Here is a 20711-nt window from a genome sequence, read left to right as displayed (position 1 = left end):
AGTAGCTTAGATAGCCCCAAATTGTTATAGTCATCTCTGGAACTTTGATTGGGCAAGGGGAAATTATGTTTATTTCATAATGATGGAGGAGAAAGGAGGTAAGATATGGCCAAAGCTTTGGTGGATGGGACAGGTTGGAGGCGGACCTCATGCAGGTGACACCGAAGAGACAGACGAGACTTCTGTTTTGGAGGTACTGGAAAGTTCAGAGATATCATCAACTTTCTTTCCAAAGAGCTGTAAGATGCAGTTTCGAAACTAGAAGAACAGAAAACATTAATCAGCAAAGCAGAAATGGCTAGTGCACTGTGCTAAAGGTGAGGCTTGAGACATTTGGTACTGTCACTTTGTGGATGTACACCTTCCCTTCTCCCATTTGGAATACTATGAGTGGGATGAGGAAGGCTCAGCTAATTCTTTACACATATGAATAGAGGAGGTCTGAATCATCTAATTTAGTGGTTAATGGTGATTCTAGCTGAATTGTGACTGCTCTTAAAAAATGCCAAATCCTAACTACTGGAACCTGTGACTGTACCTTTTTTGGAACTGGAGTCTTTGCACATGTATGTTATAATGAGGTCATACTGAATTAGCATTGTCACTAGTCCAGTGACCAGTGTTTTTGTGAGAAGAAGAAGATTTAGATAATATTTAATATCCAGAGAAATGACTATGTGAAAAATAATATTGGGACAGCATTTTTGTGAGTAGTAGGACAAGGGAAGCTAGGAGAGAGACACAAGACTGATACTGTCTCAGCACCTCCAGAAGGAACAATAACAATGCTGACACCTAGACCTCAGATTTCTGGCCTCTGGAACTGTGAGAAACTTAATTCCTATTTTCTTGTTTTGTTTGCTTGTTTGATGCTGAGCTAGGAACTTAGCCTAAAGGTTTGTGTATGTTAGGCAAGTACTCTGTCACTGAACTACAGTTGTGTTGTTTTAAGCCACAAAGCTTGTGGAATTTATTGTGGTAGCCTCAGGATACTTAGGCAGTGACCAAAACCAATGCCATCTAAGGAGCTCAACTACAAAGCTTTGAGAACCCAAAGTAAAAGCGTCACTAATTTCAGCTCTATTTATGACTATTTCCATTCCCTCTCACATTAAAACTCTCAAAATGAAAATACTTAAGTGTTGACATTGACAACATTAGAGATGGGCTAAATAACAACATGAACTTGGCTGAAAAACTGGCAGATAAGGCAAGAAATTCATTCAACATCTACTTACTGAGTTTTCACTTCATTCCTGACTCTATTCTGGAGGGAGATAGCAGTGAACAAGAATGGAATCCCCTGTTCCAATTTTCTTGGAATAAAGCAGAATGAGTGAAAGTAAAATTTGCACACCTGGCCACCTTTGTTTCCTGTCTTTCACAAGGATCTCTTTCTAGAACTGTTTTCAGTTTTTGGCAGAGGAGATCTGGGGTGGGGCACTTGCCTGGCATGCACCAGACCTTGTGTTCCATCCCAAGCACCAGAGGAAGGAAGACAATAGAGGAAAGAGGAGTCAGTTGGAAGGACTCACAGAGTCTGATGAAATGAGAGGCCCCAGTGAACACTTCTGATTACTAATAACTCATATAGTAGATACCCCTTAATGAAGTGCATATGATGGATTCAAGGAAGAGGAAAGCAAATGGCACTCAGAAGGTGATGAACCTCTTAAGGTTCACCTATAACCTACCAGGATGTCTAAGAGTCATAGCAACTTGTGTCAAAGTCCAATATGATAGCTAAGGATAGTTGCCATCAGACAAGACTTTGGACAAAGCCATAGCATGCTCTCTCTGAACTAATTCATGAGCTCATAAAAGCTTTTGAACTCTTAGCTAGTATAGCTAAGAAAGGTTAAACTTATAAGGAGGCAAAAATCCCAAAGTCAAGGTTTGAAAATGGAAATATTTGGAGTTGAATCTGTAAACACAAGAGGAACAGAACTAGCTAGTGTCATTGCATGCTCACTGAGTTCTTAGTACATCTGGATTATAACAGCACCCTTTGAAGATTCCTGTCCATAGTTGTGGGGTCATCAGAAGGGAAGAACTTGCAGTGCACTGCACTTTCTTAAGTGCCAGACCCAGGTGGAGACAGTGCAAGGATAACAGAGCTCATGGTTAAGAGGAGGTCTAGAGAGGGTGGATCACATGCAAAGCCTTCTCACACTTGTTTTCTTGGAGGCGCCATCATCAGACTCCACCCCCAGGTTCTCCATAAAGCTTTCTCATTGATGACTTGATTCCAGGTAAGAACCTTCACTGAGTTATGGGCCATTTTGAATTTGATCTGCTCACGTTCTTGCTTACCTGCCGGTTCATAAAGACATAGATAATGGGGTTGTAGATAGTGGCACTTTTGGCAAAGTAGGATGGTATGGAGGCCACAAGAGGGTGGAAGGCATAGCCAGGGTGGGCAGTAGCAAAGCATGCAAAGAAAGTATAGGGCCCCCAGCAGAGGCAATATGCAAAGACCATCACCACCACCATTCGTGTCACCTCCCTCTCGGCCTTCTGGGTGGACTCAGATTCTTTCTGTTGCTTTGCCACCTAGAGAAAGACAAGAACAGTGAATGGAGGAGTCACTTAGGGCTCTATATTTGGAGGGACTATTGGTGTTGCTCAGGCACTGAGTCAGCATAGTAACAAGAAGAGGGATACCTAGGGATCTATGGGGAGTAGGAAATAGTCTACCTAGTATCCCAATCCTGCTTCCCACCCTAAGTCAGAGAATGACTTGACTTGGGAGCCAGAGTGGTCCTGGAGCCTTGTAGGAGTTCCTGTAGGCTTTGAGGTAACAAGTGGCTGGCCTGGGCAAGGTCAACCCTCAGACCAGACTTTTGAAGCTGTTGCCTGTAGTTTCACAGAAGTTTGTGAAAGAGAAATAAGGAGACTGAGTTTAGCCTTTATATGATCCCTTCCAAGAAGATCTAGTCTTGTGCTAAGGTTTGAGTCTGGAGTCTTTTTTTTTTTTTTTTTTTTTTTTGGTTTTCCGAGACAGGGTTTCTCTGTGTAGCTTTGCGCCTTTCCTGGAGCTCACTTGGTAGCCCAGGCTGGCCTTGAACTCACAGAGATCCGCCTGGCTCTGCCTCCCGAGTGCTGGGATTAAAGGCGTGCGCCACCACCGCCCGGCGAGTCTGGAGTCTTGAACTGAGCCCTAGAAGTCAAGTTTGCTTTAACTAAACCGGGCTTGGTAGGGTGCCCAGTGGCAATGCAAGAACCATATACACACTTCACCCAGGCTTTCTAAAGGATAGAGGTCAGCCATTATCTGCCATGGAAGGTTAGCTGTAAAAGGAACCATGAGGGCTAGAATCTGGGGAAAGCTGAAACAGCAGTGATGGGTTTTACCAGCCAAGAGCTAACACTGCTAAAGCTTGAAGGAAACCCTGTGGGAGCTAGCTAAATTGATTCTGATATGAGACCACCAACCCAGGGACCAAATTGAAGCCTTCATTACAAGACACTAAAGTGAGTGGAGCCTCCTGGTGAAGCTCATGGTCTTTTCCAGAAACAACTTATAAATACCCATTCATGCAGGGGTGAGCACAAAGCAGCTTCATATAGGAAAAGCACCACCTAGAGGGACTTTCTGTTACACAGGGTCCCAGCAATGAACAAATGGAACACAAAGAAAATGATAGGAGAGTTGTTGGACAAAGGGACAATTTATGCTGGAGAGGGAGACCAGTAGAGGAGCACAGAGCTCTTAGCATACAGTACCCAGCTCACACATCCCCTTACTATCATTTTTTTTTTTTTTTTGCGGGATAATCCCCAGTGGTAGCCTGGCCTGGGTAGGGATGTTGATGGGTTAGGGACTGCTAACAGAATTGGCTTCCTAAGATGGAACACCAGACACAGGACAGTGGAGAGCAGGTCTGAGGGCAAATAGCACCCTTGAGTCCACTTCTTGGTCATTCTCAAGAGCTCCATTGTGGTGGTTTGAATGAGAGTGCCCTCTATAGGCTCATATATTTGAATATTTGGTCCCTAGTTGATGGAAATGTTTTGGAAGGAGGTTTGGCCTTGTTGAAGGAGATGTATCATTAGGGGTGAGCTTCAAGGTTTCAAAAGACCATGCCAGGGTCAGGCTATCTCTCTCTGCCTCCAACTTACAGATCAGGATGTAAGCTCTCAGATACTGCTCCAGCACCATGGCTGCTTGCCTGCCGCCATGCTCTCCACCACAATGGTCATGGACTCACCCTGTGAAACTATAAGCATCCCCTAATTAAATGCTTTCTTTTATAGGTTGCCTTGGTCATGATGTCTCTTCACAGAATAGAACAATAACTAAGACCCCGGTGAAGGGAATGCAGGTGCTCTGTTGGTTATGCTCTGTAGGAGGATTGTTCTGGGCCAGGGGAAAGGCACAGTTCTGCTCCCTTACTGGGTTCTCTAGGAATGGGCAGGCAGTGACTTTCCATCCCATAGGAGTGAGAACAAGGAAGCAAAGGTTGAGACTGCAAGAACTTCATTTATGTATATCAGTCTTGTGTCTGGATGACACTGTATCCTTGGAGCTGTTCATCACCTCTAGATTTTATAATCTTTCTGACTCCTTTTCTGCACAGATCCTTGAGCCCTGAGGACTGGGATTTGATAAAGACATCCCATTTAGGGCTGTGACAGTACACACAAGACCTGCACAAATTTAAACCATACAAAATTCTAGCACAGAGAGGTAGAAGTCCCACCCCTAACCAAGAAGCTATTTGCAACTGATACATGCTGGAAAAGGGAAAATCAGTTTTCTCCAATGGAATGTCAGTAGGGTATATCTACCACACTCCAGGAAGCTACTCCATACCCAGGAGTAGCTTCTAATATAAATAGACTCCATGTTTTTATTGTTATTGTTTGTTTGCTTGCTTGTTGTTGGTTTTTGTGTGTACATTTTTGTTTTGCTTTGATATTTTTGTCTTAATGATTTTTGTTAATTTGTTTTGACCATTTTTTTTTATGAGAGGGATAGAAGGAGAGAGAGAGGAAGGGAGAGAGAGAGAGAGTTTGCATGAAGTTGGGTGGGGGAGGATTTGAGAGGATTTAGGAGAGGGAAAGAATATGATCAAAATATGTTGTACGTGTTTGGCTGGCTTTTGGGACCCTATTCCTCATACTGGGTTGCGTTGCCCAGCCTTAACACAAGGGAAGGAACTGAGTCTTATAGCAACCTGATATGCCATGTTTTGTTGATACTCATGGGAGGCCTGCCCCTTTCTGAACAGAAACAGAGGGCAAGTAGATTGGGGCTGGTTGTGGGAGGTGGGGAGAGGGAATGGGAGGAGAGGAGGGATATAAAATAAATGAAGAAATTTCATTAATTAAAAAAGAACCTCCTTGTTCCACATCTAGCATCTTCCTATGAGTGAGTACACTACTCACATCACCAGTGAGGCTACCTGGAAAACGGGACCCCAAGAAAGACACGGAGAAATGGATGAGATCTACATGAACAGCCTGGACATGAGTGGGAACAATGAAGGGCGAGGGTCGAGGGAAAGAGAGCGGGAGATCCTAGCTGGATCAAGAAAAGAGAGGGAGAACAAGGAATAGGAGACCATGGTAAATGAAGACCACATTAGAAAAGGAAGAAACAAAGAGCTAAAGAGGACCACAGAAATCCACAAAGATACCCCCACAAAAGACTGCTGGCAATGGTCGAGAGACAGCCGGGACTGACCTACTCTGGTGATGGGATGGCCAAACACCCTAATAGTTGTGCCATAAACCCCATGCAAGGACTGAGTAATCTGGATGCAGACATCCACGGCTAGGCCCCTGGTGGAGCGCTGGGAGTCTAATTAGTGAGAAAGAGGAGGGTCTATATGAGTGAGAATTGTTGAAACCAAGGTTGGATAAAGCACAGGGACAATTAGCCAAACGAATGGAAACACATGAACTATGAACCAAAGGCTGAGGGGCCCCCAACTGGATCAGGCCCTCTGAATAGGTGAGACAGTCGATTGGCTTGATCTGTTTGGGAGGCATCTAGGCAGTGGTACCAGGTCCTGGGCTCGTTGCATGAGTTAGCTGTTTGAAACCCAGGACTTATGCAGGGACGCTTGGCTCAATCTGGGAGGAGGGGACCGGACCTGCCTGGACTGAGTCTATCTCTATCAGGTTGATCCCAGTCCTCGGGGAAGACCTTGATCTGGAGGAGGTGGGAATGGGGGGTGGGCTGGGGGGAAGGGGAGGGGGGCAGGAAGGGAGAGAACAAGGGAATCTGTGGCTATTATGTAGAACTGAATAGTATTGTAAAATAAATAAAATAAAATAAAATAAAATAAAAATAAAAAAGAACCTCAAATTTATCTCCCAAAAGAACGTCCTGTGTCACACTACTCAATGTTTTGTTTTGTTTCTTGAGGTAGGGTCTCATAGAGATCAGGCTAGCTTTGAATTTGCTATGTAGCAGAGGATGGCTTTGAGCTTTTGATCCTTCTGCTTTCACTTCCTGAGTGCTGAAATTACAGGAGTGTGCCACCACTCCCAGTTTATTTGGTGCTTAGGATGGAACTCAGGGCTTCAATACATGACATCTCCTGTTCCATACCATTGGGTCTTAATATTTTCTTATAGGTATAGTGTGGTGGTTTGAACAAGAATGTTCTCCCATAGACTCATGTATTTGAATGCTTAGCCATCAGAAAGTGGCACTCTTTGAGAAGGATTAGGAGAGGTGGCCTTGTTGGAGTAGGTATGGCCTTGTTGAAGGAAGTGTGTCGCTGGGGGTGAGCTTTGAGGTTTCAAAAGCCCACACCAGGCCAGCATTTCTCTCTCTGCCTGAAGATCAGGATGTAGCTCTTAGCTACTGCTCTAGCACCATGCCTGTCTGATTCCCATCATAACGATAATGGACTAAGCCTTTGAAACTGTAAGCAAGCCCTCAATTAAATGCTTTCTTTTATAAGAAGAGTTGCCTTGGTCATGGTATCTCTTCACAGCAATAGAACAGTGACTAAGACACAATGGGGATTGAAAAACAGTTTAAGCCAGGAATGATGGTATACACTCGGAAGGCAGAGGCAAGTAGATCTCTGTGAGTTTGAATCTAGCCTGATCTACATAGCAAGTTTCAGGCCAGCCAGGTCTCCATAGTGAGATTTTTTTTTCTCCAAAAAAAGTAGTTTAAGAGACTCAGGTGTATTGATAGATTTCTGATCAGAGCAGTGTGGAGGTAGGAGAGTTACCAGGTGTGCCTCTGAGCTTGCCTAGATATCTTGCTAGTTTGGGATGAGGGCAGGAGGGTGAAAGGCTTACTGCTCGGATGGCCAGCCACACTTGGAGGTAGCAGACTATGATGATGCTGAGTGGGAAGATGCAGCATGTGATCATGAGGACCATCATATAAGACTGAACCCCAGGGTACGAGGTGCCACTGAACACATCTGGGCCACAGGATGTCTTCAGGCCATAAGGCCAGTACCTAAAGAGAAGGGCCATCAGTTCATTCTGATTTAAGCTAGGGCAACCTGGAACCTGCCCAATCAACCAGGACACACCCTGACTTGAGTCAGGTTTTTAAATGGAGAAGAAATTAAGAAATGAGAAGTTAACGGGTCAATAGCATTTCATATCTACACAGTGTTGTACTTCCAGAATATTCTTACCACCTTAAAATTCTTTAGTAAGATTTTAGTAAATACTTTTCCATTATATGCTTCATATCATTTCTCTTCTCTTTGTAGTAAGATATGCATAATATAAAATTTGCCATTATGACATTGAAGACTTTCCCAAGGTTATGCAATTATCATCATTACCTGGTTCTAGGCTATTTTCGTAAGACGGTGAGGAGGCCTTCTCTTCCTCTTACTTTTTATGAACACCTATGAACATCTGAATTTTTTCTGAGGCCATTGTGCCAGGGCTGTAATGAATGGACATGCTCCCTGGGTAACCATGGAGATGAAATTAGATCATCCAGTCTGGGCCTCCACCAGGACTAGCACTAGGAAATTCTTAGTTTCTGGCAGTCATTGTGGTTCTGGAGAAAGACAAGCTTTTTACAAGTCTTATTTTATAGAATGATGGAAGCTTCCCAAAGAAAGAACATTCCCTGTCCAAATGCCACAAGAACACATGTAGTGGTATTGTGTTCCCCAAAATATTGTACACCCTAATAAACTTATCTGGGGTCAGAGAAGAGAACAGCCACAATATTAAACATAGAGGTTAGGCAGTGGTAGCACATGCCTTTAATCCTAGCATTCCAGAGGCAGAGATCCATCTGGATCTCTGTGAGTTCAAGGCCACATTGGAAACAGCCAGGCATGGTGACACATGCCTTTAATCCCAAGAAGTGAGCCTTTAATCCCAGGGAGCGATGGCAGAAAGCAGAAAGGTTTATAAGGCGTGAGGACCAGAAACTAGAAGCATTTGGCTGGTTTCAGCTAAGATTCATTCTGGATGAGGACACAGAGGCTTCCAGTCTGAGGAAACAGGATCAGCTGAGGAACTGACAAGGTGAGAAAGCTGTGGCTTGTTCTGCTTCTCTGATCTTCCAGCATTCAACCCAATAACTGGCTCCAGGTTTGTTCTTATTAATAAGAGCTTTTTAAGATTCCTGGTACAAACACACACTCAAGATTGTTGTGTACAACAGTGAAATCAATTGTCCATGTCTCATTCCTCCCAACCAAACATCTGAGCCGATGCCTCATCAGTTTTGAGTATTTTCCCCAAAGAATGAGCCTGTCCAGGATATAGATGACCTGGTGTACCTTCCAAGAAACCTCTGAAGGTGGTAGGGTAAAATGTATGAGAAAGGCCTGGCACAGAGCTTGTAAGAAGACCCTGAAATCTAAATGTACCCTATGTTCACTTATACTAGGTTGGGTATTTTGGATTTTTCTAGTGTTCTTGTGAGCTTCTAATACTTGAGAAAAACATTTACATAGTCTAGACAGTGGGCCATAGGGCCCCTTTTGATACCATAGGCAAATATTCATATGCATACTGCAGTGGGAGCCCAGGGAGAGTTTTCTCCCTCCTTCTTATAAGCAGGGAGCCATGCACGCCCAGAAACCAGAAGTGAATTGATATTCCTAGAGATCACAGTCTGACCTTCCCCACTTGGTCCTACAGAGGCTACTTTCCTAGCATTGTTACACCCTTACCTGCTCCAGCCAAAGATTGGTGGGGCTGTCCACACACCAGCCCAGACCCAGGAGAAGATGATTCCCACAGTGGCCAGTTTAGCATCAAATCTCATATTGCCAAAGGGTTTGCAGACCACCAGCCACCTCTCCCAGGAAATAATGGCCAGGGACCAGAGGCCTGTGATGCCTATGGGGGAGAAGAGATAGACCGGGGCTTTGAGTCAGAACAAAGGATTATTCACATTACTTCCTCCTACTAGCCAACAATTTTCAAGACTCCCTCATAGTTATCACACCAAATCCTCTGAAATGTTTTCAGGTCCAGAGTGCAGTGGACCTCTTGGTGAATGGACATTGTTTCAAAGAAACAGAACATATGATCTGTATCCTTTCTGCTTGTTTGCTGTTCTTTTAAGTGTTTGGGGACAGCTCAGAGTCTCTCCAATTGTTTGTAAGGTGACATAGGTTCCCACTCCTTCTTATGCCCAAAGGTGTGCACACAGGCCTCAGGCACCCATAAACCAGGGTGGGGAAAAGTATTTGTTGTTCATTCACCTAACCTCTAAAGGACACTCTATATTCCTTCTATTATGAAATAGGCAGTATTAGAACACTCCTAGTTCGGTCAGCTAGAGAAAGGACAGATGTTCTCAGATCACTCTACTGAGGTGGCAGACTATAAAATGTCATTCCTGTTCATTGTCACTTCACTGAATTTTTATTGGTAGTCAGATCATATCCTTGTTTGAGGTACTTTAGTATAGAACATTGTTGCTAATGTTTTTAGTGCATAATTTTAAAAGATGTATTTATTTTTATTTTGTGTGTATGGGTAAACAAAGAACACTCTATGAGTAGGACAAAGGCAAGCCTAGCAGAAGCAGAGCCAGACATGAAGATGCCACTTGGGAAAGGCCATGTAACCACCAAGGTGCACATCTCTAACAGAAAGCACTTGGGCCTGGGAGATAGACTTTCTTAACTTGATCTTTCCTGATTACTCTACCCTATAGATTTGGATAATGTCCAGTACTTCCTCTGGTCTGAACTTAATCTTCCCAATGGGTGAGGGGCAAGGAGAGACCAAGAGCTGGGGAAGCTACTGGTAGATATCTGCTGGGTACACAGCTAGGCAAGTGGGGTTCCAACCAGGTCTGTTTGTGGGTCTCCCACCCCCAGTCCAGACCTCTCAAAGTCTCTTTTTATATACATGGCATTTAAACCCTCCCTTCTCATATATGCTTAACAAAGCCTGTCTTCCAGACTAGCTACTACTGGGCTCTCCTTAACCATTTAGAGATAAGGTAAGAGAGGGGTAATGGAGATACTGTGTTGTCACCATCTAGTTACTGGGCCCTTTCCAGCACAGAGCCTAGCACATTGGTACTTCTTTTTTAAAAAATTTATTTATTTATTATGTATACAGAAGAGGGTGCCAGGTCTTATTATAGATGTTGTGAGTCACCATGTGGTTGCTGGGAATTGAACTCAGGACCTCTGGAAGAGCAGCTGGTGCTCTTAACCTCTGAGCCATCTCTCCAGCCCACATTGGTACTTCTTAGCCACCACATTTTAGGGTGTGTATGTGTGTGTAGTCATGGGGTATATGTGGAGGTTAGAGGACGACTTTCAGGAGTTTCTCTCTTTCTACCATGTGGGGCTTAGGAATTAAACACACCTCATCAGGCTAGGCATCTTTACTCATCAGCCTTTAGCTACCTAACCTAAGCAAATCACAGCCAACAGGTCTTAGTGATGGTTGTAAAGAAAGGTGTCTAGATCCAGTCAATATCTCAAAAGCTCTGATGTCTTTCTCTGAGAACAGCTCACACAGTGTCATTAACCAGCCTTAGAGACAGGATGGAAACACACATATCCCTGATTTGGGTAGGAGTCCATCCAAGGTGCCCAGAGCCTACCCTTCATATGGTTATGGAATTCTCTGATTCGTGATCTATCTATTCCCACATGAGCTCCACAGTCCAATACTGGGTACATATAGCTAGAGCCTGTCTCAATGTTGGACTCAAGCAAACACTTGAAAATTCGTGCTCAGAGAGGGTGCCTGAACTGGCAATCTACTGTAATCAGACTGGTGATGACCCTAATTGTCATCACAGAGCCTTTATCCAGTAACTGATGGAAGCAGATGCAGAGATCCACAGCCAAGCACTGGGCTGAGCTCTGGGAGTCCTCCTGAAGAAAGGGAGGAGGGATTGTACAAGCCAGGGGTTCAAGGTTATGATGGAGGAACCCACAGAGACAGCTGACCTGAGCTTGTGGGAGCACATGGACTCTGGACCAACAGTTAGGGAGCCTGCATGGGGCCAACCTAGGCCCTCTGCATGTGTGTGACAGTTGTGTAGCTTGGTCTGTTTGTAAGGCTCCAAGCAGTGAGATTAGGACCTGTCCCTGGTGCTTAGCTGCCATTTGGGAACATGTTTCCCCATGCCCAGCCTTTATATAGGGAGAGGAGCTCAGTCCTGCCTCCTTCCTCAATTTGATGTGCCATGTTTTGTTCAAGTCCATTGGAGGCCTGCCCCTTTCTGAACGGAGACAGAAGAGGAGTAGGTGGATGGGGAGGGGGTAGATGGGAGTCGGGGCAGGCGGGGGGGGGGGGGGGGAGGGGGGAAGGAATGGGAGGAGAGGAGGGAGGGGAAACTGTGATCAGTATGTAAAATAAAGGAAAAAAGTTAATAAAAAAAAGAAAATGTGTGCTCAGATGTAAGCCTTCAGAATTTTGTAAGCCTGTCCTTCAACCCCTGTGCTGACTGTGATCCAGCTTTTACCACGAGTATCTCCCTACATACTGTGTCTCATATATACACACCATGTGTGAACCTCAGGGTTTGCAGTATGGTTTTCTTTAGGCACACCAGGTTGTGTCTTCTTCAGCTTACCACACAGGGAGACAATGTAGCCTTCCACCACACACAGAGGGTGGCCCAGCACGAAGTAGCCATAGATTTGATTCACAACACTGATAGTGCCTGCAATAGCGGTCTCTGCTAGGTCAGCAACTGCCAAGTTCACCAGAATCCAGTTCAGAGGATGGCGCAGCTTCTTGAACCTCATGGTGGCTGCCAGCACAAGTCCATTAGTGAAGACAGATGCAATGACCACAAAGATCATCCAGGTGCTAGTGAGGTGGTACACCCACCTGGGAGCAATGTGATAATTGGGGCCTTCAAAGGGACCTGGAGGCAAGAGGTACAGAATGAAGGAGGAGCTGCACAAAGCTTTACACAGCTGCACTAGCATCTTGATCCCACTTTTCCTTGCTCTAAATGAACCCTGCACAAGAAGCTATTAGGGTGAGCCCTAATTCAGTAGGACTGGTTTCCTTATAAAAGGGGGACATTTACTACTGCTGTTTTTGCCAGAATAATTGCACAGGGTCACAAGCCCCAATCTCTCCTACTGTATAATAAGGCTTCACAGCACTAGGAAAGTACACACAAAGAGGCCTTTACTTGCAAGAATTCTACAGTCTATGCATTGCAAAAACAAAAACAAAAACAAAAAAAAACCCAAAAAACAAATAACGAACAAACAAAAGCCACAGCCCCCTCCCAAAACCAGCACAAAATAGTTCAAGAAAAACAGGACTGTCCTGGCTGTGCTAGGAGGGACAGGTAAATTTCATCCCCAGCACAACTGTACTCTGTAATACCTCTGCTTCACTCTGTGTATTGGCCTTTTTGTTTCTAATAAGAAACCTTGCACAGATTCCCAAGAACCCCCAATATGAGATGTAGGAACAGGACATTGACAACCCAAGACTCATAGAGTCTGTCTCTATGCAGAAGGGAATAGTGTGAAGCAATAGGGCTCTTTTTCTTTCTTTCTTCCTTCCTTCCTTCCTTTCTTTCTTTCTTTCTTTCTTTCTTTCTTTCTTTCTTTCTTTCTTTCTTTCTTTCTTTCTTCCTTCCTTCCTTCCTTCCTTCCTTCCTTCCTTCCTTCCTTCCTTCCTTCCTTCTTTCCTTCCCTCCCTCCTTCCTTCCTTCCTTCCTTCCTTCCTTCCTTCCTTCCTTCCTTTTTTTGGGGGGGCATGGTTTCTCTTCGTAACAGCTCTGGCTGTCCTGGAATTTGTTCCGTAGACCAGGCTAGGCTGGCCTCGTACTCACAGAGATCAGCTTGCCTCTGCTTCCCAAGTGCTGGAATTAAAGGCGTGTGATACCACCACCCAGCACAATGGGGCCTTTTAATAGACCCCAGAACAGAGAACCCTCAGACTGTCAATGTATCTCCCCTGAGAAAGTACAGCAGGTGAACTGGAGCAGAGCAGGGAGAACTGGTGGTATTTGGAACCTCTAGTTTATAGACAAGCAAAGAGGTTAGAGCAATTGAATGTCACAGATTCTAAGCCAGCACCCTTTCCAGATGATAGACTCCAAACCAGGCAGAGCACTGACAAAGGTGGGTAAGGACTAGCTAGGTCAAGGAGGGGGACCAGAGCCTCTAGTAATGACACCAGAGCAGCCTGTCCCTCCTGCTTGAAAGTAGTAGAACAGGATTCATAAAGAGATTAGCAAGAGAAAGGTAGCAAAAGTGAACTCCCAGGCAAAAAGTTTGTAAGGAAAACAGGGAAGGAAACAATTGAGTTGGATGGGGTCAGGAAAGCTGGACTTCTTCAAATCTATCTTGTATTCTAGATTTTCCTTTGGAACATTATTATTATTATTATTATTATTATTATTATTATTATTATTATCATTATCATTATCATTATCATTATTTTGGTTTTTTGAGACAGGATCTATAGAGCCCTGGATGGTGCTAGAACTTGCTACATAAACCAGGCTGGCCTCACACTCACAGATCTGCCTAACTCTGTCTCCTGATTGCTGGGATTAAAGGTGTGGGCCACATGCTTGCCTCCTTTGGAACCTTATAACCAACATATTGCATAATTATAAAAATATATTTGAGACAGGGTTTGTTTATGTAGTCCTGGCTGGTTTGGAACTTGCTATGTATACCAAGCTGGCCTTGAATGTATCCTGCCTCTGCATCCTGTGTATTGGGATTATAAACACAGTGGCTTATGTCTGATCTAAAATTTAAACTTAAAATGTAATATCTGATTGCCAGATGTGGTGGTGCATATCTGTCACTTAAAAAAAAAAGGTAACCCCTGGTTATCAAAACCAAAACAAATGAGCCTAAATGCGCACATCCAGTCAATAGCCAAACTCCAGAGAGAGGGATTGAAAGTACAGTGTCTCAACTACACAACCCAATGACATACATCCTCAGTGTGAAAGGACACATGTTAGGTCTTTAGTAATCCTACATAAGTTTTTAAAAAATTTTGTCATTTATTTTATGTGTGTAGGTATTTTGCCTGCATGTATTCTGTGCATCATGCTAATATAATGCCCACAGAAGCTGGAAGAGGATCCCCTGGAACTGGATCTTACAGATGGTTGTGAGTCATTACATGGTGCTGGGAATCAAACCTGGTACCTCTAGAAGAGCAAACAGTTAAGGCATCTATCCAGTCTCCTAAAAACTTATTATCACTTTTTTTTTTATATGCATGGGTGTTTTGCCTGCATGTATGTCTATGCCCTATGAGAGAGGCCAGAAGAGGGTATCAGGTATCAGATCTCCTGGAATTGGAGTTACAGATTTTTTGTTTGTTTGTTTTTGTTTTTTCAAGACAGAGTTTCTCTGTATAACAGCCCTGACTGTCCTGGAACTCACTCTGTAGACCAGGCTGGCCTCAAACTTACAGAGATCCACCTGCCTCTGCCTCCCAATTGCTGGAATTAAAGGCGTGCGCCACCACTACCACCCAGCCAAGTATAGATGGTTTTAAGCTGCCATAGGAATCAAATCCAGATCCTCTGGAAGAGCAGTCAGTGCTTTTAACTGTTGAGTTGTCACTCCAGACCCTAGTCATCTTCTTTTTGGGAGGCGGTGGGGGGAGGCAAGTATCTGACTTGCTTATTTAGCTGAAGATAGCTTTGAACACGTGATTGCCCTGCCTCTACCTCCCAATTTCTGGGGTTCCAGATAGGTACCACCATACTCAATATTGATATTATTGTTTATAGTAGTGTTTGTATCACAGTGTGTGTGTGTGTGTGTGTGTGTGTGTGTGTGTGTTCTGACATAGAGAAAATGAGTAATTATATGACATTAAGTTCTAATTCCTGGATAACAAGATTCTTATTGGGAGGAAAAGGAAAGAGATGTAATACCTATGGTGTTCACTGGGGAACCAAATCACTATTGGAGAATGGAGACATAAGAAAAGAGAACTGGGCATGGTGGTGCATTCTCATAATCTCAGCACTCAGGAGGCAGTGGCAGGAGGACTTTCCATGAATTTGAGGTCCATCTGGTCTACATAGTGAATTCTAGGCCTTCAGGCCTACGTAGGGAGACTTTGCCTAAAAAATGAAGGGGAAAGAATTGAGCATACATCCGACTTTTCACACATGCTGCACTTCGGAGAGTCCAGTGGTGGAAACTGAGGCATGATTCCCTTTATTAAAATAATCAAGCTAGGAAGGGAAGTCAGGGAACAGCAGCTTGGCATTCCAATTGCTTAGCACATCTGGGCATTGCACTTCAACAACTTGTGATTCCCCAAGAAAAGAGATGCTTCTGAAAGCTGTCTTCACTGAGACACAAAACACCAGCTGGATAATGGTCCAGCCACTGAGGGAAAACTAATCAAGACTTTAGCTTTGGTGGCTCTTAGTTAACTTCAAGATTGCTAATTCTTCTTTTCTAAGATTTATTTTTATTATTTTTAATTATGTATAGATGTGTGTGTCTGCATGTAGGTATGTGCATGTGAGTGTAGTTGCCCTCAGAGGACAAAGGTATCAGATCCCCTGGACCTGGAGTTATAGGCTCCAACTGTGAGACATCTGTTGTGGATGCTGGGATTTGAATTTGAGTCCTCTGGAAGAGCAGTAAGTGCTCTCAATCACTGAGCCACCTCTCCAGCCCAAAGATCACTAATTCTGAAGATCATACAGCTGGGCCATACACCATTCATATCCTGCTAGCTTTGATGCAGAGAATAACTTTGAGGTGTGGGTTGTGGTAACAGTAGCTTACGTTACTCTTCAGGGACCTGAAGGCTGCTTTTACTGAAAGCACCGAAAGCACTGTCTCTTTACTTAGGCCTGCAGGTGTCTGACAGGGTGACTGGGATGGGATGACAAGGTTTGGTCCATATGTCTTCCCCCTTGGTGCCTTGATCTTTGAGTTAGACTTTACTTAGTTCTGTGTATAGACTTGCTGATAACTGAAAACAAAACCCAGGACCACCCTGATCCACACTCATCCAGTGTCTTCTCCCTCCTAGAAGCTTCAGACACCAACAAACCATCATGAATGGAGGCACCAGGCCAGAAAAGAAGTATAAAAGAGGCAGCACCTGGATTTCTAGGAGTAGCCAATGACTTGTATGAAAAATAGAACATCTTTTGAGACCACAGCTATAGTCAGAAGAAAATCCCCAGGCCACTCCAGCAAACAAAGAAAAGCTTGCCTCTCTCTCTCCCTTTGTCTGCACAGCAGCCTTTCTGCTCAAGTTGTGAGTTTTCTGCTTGAGCTGATGTCCCAATAAAGTTTTACATGGAAGCTCCTAACCCAGGGCTTGCTCTCACTTCTATTACTTCTGCCAAAGGATTCTGCCTCTGGTATCAGTCAGACCTTCAGATCAACTGTTTATCTACAAACAATAAAAGAAGTAATAATGAATACACTCAAAGGAGCATGTTAAATCACATTATAGGCTAGTCACCAGCAATATTTGAAGTAAGGAAAAGTTCATGGAAAATGTTTATTTTCTTTAAAAAAAAAAGTGCAAGGAAAATAAAAAATGTAGCAATTGGGCCATGGAAGTAGCTAATGGTACAGTGCTTGCTTAGCATGCATGAGGGGCTGAGTTTGATCTAGTAATCAACATGAATTTGTACACTTTATTTGAGCCTTGATTCAATTCAACTAAAAAAAAGTATAACGCTTTTTTTCTAAGCATAGTAGTACATGCCTGTAATCTCAGGACTCTGGAAGCTGAGGCAGGGGACGGTGAATTCAAGGCCACCCTGGGATATAAAGTTCCAGTGGGTAAAGCCACTTGCCCCAAACCTGACGATCTGAATTTGGTCCCTGGAACACATAAGGTGGAAGAAGAGCTCTCACTCTCACAAGTTCTGACCTCTGTGTGTATGTTGTGGTATGTGCCCTCTCAAAAAATAACTAAATTTAAATGTAAAACAAAACAAAAACATGGTCTTTTTGAGACAAGGTCTTGAGAGCTATATAGCATTGGCTGGCCTGGAACTTGCTATGTAGATCAGACTGGCCCAAACTCATAGAGATCCACCTGCCTCCACCTCACAAGGGCTAGGACTAAAGGTGTGCACCATTACTACTAGCTGACTTACATTTTTGACACAGGGTTTCATGTGTGGCAGAGTGGCCTCAAACTCCATATGTATCAGAGGATGACCTTGAACTTTTGATCCTTCAGCCTCTACATCCTAGGCACTGGATTTACAAGCATCTGCCACCATGACCAGTTGAAAGTAAGATATTGCTAACATCAACTAAGATAGTGTATAATATCCTGGAAACATTGCTAAACTTTTGATATTAGGATGGCATCATAGTTATGTTTTTTAGAGTCCTTTCATCTTAGAGATACATCCAAAGTACATACAAAAGAAAGGATATGATGTGTTAGATTCATGTCTAAGAATCAGGAGGAGCCAGTAAGATGGCTCAGTAGGTAAAGGTACTTTCTGTTAAGCCTGACAAACACATTGATCCTAGTCCCCGTGGTGATATATTGGGTACCCTAATAAATTTTGACCGAAGATCAAAGAACAGAACAAACCACTGAATTAAACATAGAGGTTAGGCAGTGGTAGCACACACCTTTAATCCTAGCACTTGGGAGGCAAAGATCCATCTGGATCTCTGTGAGCTCAAGGACACACTGTGCTACAATGAGATTGATCAAGTATAGGAGAGAAACAGAGCCAGGCGTGGTGGCACATACCTTTAATCCCAGCACTTGAGATCTCATGCCTTTGCCTGGGAAGGACACACGACTTTAATCCCAGGAAGTAATATGGCAGGACACAGAAAGGGATATAAGGTGTGAGGAAACAGGAACTCACTCTCTTCAGGCTGAGGATTTCATAGAGGTAAGAACTAGTGGCTGGCTGTTCTGCTTCTGATCTTTCAGCTTTCACCCTGATTTTTGGCTCTGGGATTTTTTTTTTTTTATTAAAAGATCATCTAAGATTTGAACAACAGGTCCTCACATGGTGGAAAGAGAGAACTGACTGCCCCAACTTATCCCCAGACATCTATACACATGTCCCCAAGTTGTCCTCTGATCTCCACATGCAACTCCTCTCCCTCCCTCCCTCCCTCCCTCCCTCCCTCCCTCCCTCTCCTCCTTCTCTCTCTCTCTCTCTCTCTCTCTCTCTCTCTCTCTCTCTCTCTCTCTCTGTCTTCCCTCTCAATAAATAAATAAATAAACAAAAAATAAATAAAATGCAAAATTAAAATAAAAATAATCAGGAAGAAAGAGAGTGGAAGGGTCACAGACAAAATAAGATAAAAACCCATGGAAGCTGAATGACAAGGGCTTGAGTTCATGATACTCTCCCTATTACTTTGATATATACTTGAAGCTTTGCACAAAACAAAGCCTCTGACATCAGAAAACAGGGGTGTTGTGCCATAATGAAGCCTAGAACCACAACAACCCTGTGGAGGTGAAATACAGAAACCTAGCTAGTCTGGCCTAAAGTCCCTGTTCCTACAGTGGTGGCCCTGGCAACCCCAGAGCAGGGTGTTGCCAACCCAGGGTTCTAGGGAAGCTTTAAGGAGAGACCTGGTGCTGGACTGGGGCTTGCCTTCAGTCATTTCATAGTCCCACATGCAAAAATTTTTGCATACATAGCTTCTAAAGGCAGAACTCAGGCTGCCCTGATAAGACCTCAGTTCCTAGGACTGCCCAAGACAGAAAGACCATTTGTTAGCTCTCCTCCTCAGAAGTGAACAGCTTTGGTGGTGTGCCTTAGGCCCTGGGTTGGACAATATAACTGTCACAAGGTCTTCTAACCTAGTCATTTGTCTTCTGCTGTAGCTTCCCCAGCTTCCCTCTCTGGGGTCAGGCACACTCAGAGGCCTGCCAAACTTTCCCATTTCCTTCAGTAGATCTATGTTCTCCAGACCATCTCTTCAGCCTCTTTGTGACTTTAGAGGATAAAAAGACAGATCCTGTTCTTCCTCAAGGAGGAAGATCTTATGAACCCTTCCAAGGACACAAATTCCTAGAGGCTAGGAGGAGTGTGTGTAGTTTTAGGATGACTGTGCTTTTAGCTGCCCACTATGACATCATCATTAAAGCTAAGGGAAATACGGTTACGTAGAAGAGAGAAATTGAGGGTCGCTGGTAGCTTTTAGCATAGCCACCTTGGTTTGGTGACTGAACCTCCAGGGCACCTGTTGCTCACCTCTGGTGCTGTTGCTGTTGGTATAGGTGAAGATGCTTGCGTGGGTGCTATCCTCATAGTGGTCCAGTATCTCTCCTCTTGTAAGCCTTTGGGTCATGGCTATGGAAAACACTGTCCTTGGAACCTGCCAGAGTTGGCACATTGCCTGTGAGGTTACAGAACTTTATATCAGCCTGCAGGATCAGCCCAGGCCTCCTTACCTTAAGGGATCCCAAACACTTCACCATCTGATCTCTTAATTGGGCCCAGGACTTAGATCACCCCCTCTTACCCTCACTTCCCTGTTCCTGAGTTCAACCCACAGGGGTGGCTCAGGGCCATTTGCCCACAGTGGAACCTGCATAATACACACCCCCACCCCTTCCACCCCTGGCTTGCAGTAGAGCTTGTGGGAATCACTGTAACCCTTGCTTGTGATTACGTGTCTTCCATCTCTTTCTACTGCTGTAGGTCAGACAGGCCCTAGGATGGGATTTTGTGGATCAGAGTGTTGAGTAGCGAAGCAGCTCAAAGTTCCAGTCTACCTCCCTTTTCTGGCTTTGCTGAAAGCCCCTGGAAACCTTTCAGGCAGAGATCTGGAACAGGACTGTGTTGCAGGACAGTTTTGGTTTGTTTTTTTTTAAAATTGGGCCTTGTGCCACAGTGTGTGTTAGGAGAACTGCTCCCGTGGGAAAGAGAATAGGCACTGACTGTGCATCTCTCTTTCAGCTTCAGCCCACTTCCTCCACCTCTACCAGCTGCAGCTCTTACAATCTCGAGGGGCCCATGTAGGTCTTCCCAAAAGTTTGGCACAGCACTGGAAAGTGCCTACATGGTACCTTTATCTTGCCTGTTCAAATGCACAACGTGTCCTTGGATTATACCTGATTGCTACCTGCTTCTTGACAGTGTCTAGACAGGGTGCCTCTGTCCTTTGCTTACAGTAGTGTGGCTGCTGGCCCCACAATTAGCAGGAGCCACTAATTCCTTGAACACGGCCAGTTCCAAGCAAAGACTCCTGATTTCCTGCTATGGCCCCCTCAGGAAACACATCCACTCTTAAGGTTTCTACCAGTTCCTTTCTACTTGGTCCTGAAATCCAGCTGCCTTTGGGTTG

General features: G+C 44.3%; 1 protein-coding gene across 1 annotated transcript; it reads right to left on the bottom strand.

The window, feature by feature from the left end:
• Window positions 1-48: 48 nt before the first annotated feature.
• Window positions 49-19750, bottom strand: LOC114706249 (medium-wave-sensitive opsin 1). Its single transcript, XM_028888606.2, has 6 exons — window positions 19616-19750; window positions 12011-12307; window positions 9129-9297; window positions 7270-7435; window positions 2314-2553; window positions 49-258 (listed from the first exon to the last, which is right to left on the bottom strand). The coding sequence occupies exons 1-6, from the start codon at window positions 19710-19712 to the stop codon at window positions 148-150; spliced, it is 1080 nt and encodes a 359-aa protein (XP_028744439.1). The 5' UTR covers window positions 19713-19750; the 3' UTR covers window positions 49-147.
• Between the last annotated feature and the right edge of the window lie 961 nt (window positions 19751-20711).

The sequence above is a fragment of the Peromyscus leucopus genome, chromosome X (assembly GCF_004664715.2).
Source record: "Peromyscus leucopus breed LL Stock chromosome X, UCI_PerLeu_2.1, whole genome shotgun sequence".
Classification (NCBI taxonomy): Eukaryota; Metazoa; Chordata; class Mammalia; order Rodentia; family Cricetidae; genus Peromyscus; species Peromyscus leucopus.
Note: the sequence above shows the minus strand (reverse complement) of the source record. Positions and strands in the feature narration are given on the sequence as shown.

Coding starts and splice junctions, on each gene's coding strand:
- LOC114706249 (XM_028888606.2), bottom strand. CDS start 19,712: ATGACCCAAAGGCTTACAAGAGGAGAGATACTGGACCACTATGAGGAT. Junction 12,308..19,615: donor CAACAGCAACAGCACCAGAG/GTGAGCAACAGG, acceptor TCTTGCCTCCAG/GTCCCTTTGAAGGCCCCAAT. Junction 2,554..7,269: donor TGTGGCTGGCCATCCGAGCA/GTAAGCCTTTCA, acceptor GTCTTTCTCTAG/GTGGCAAAGCAACAGAAAGA.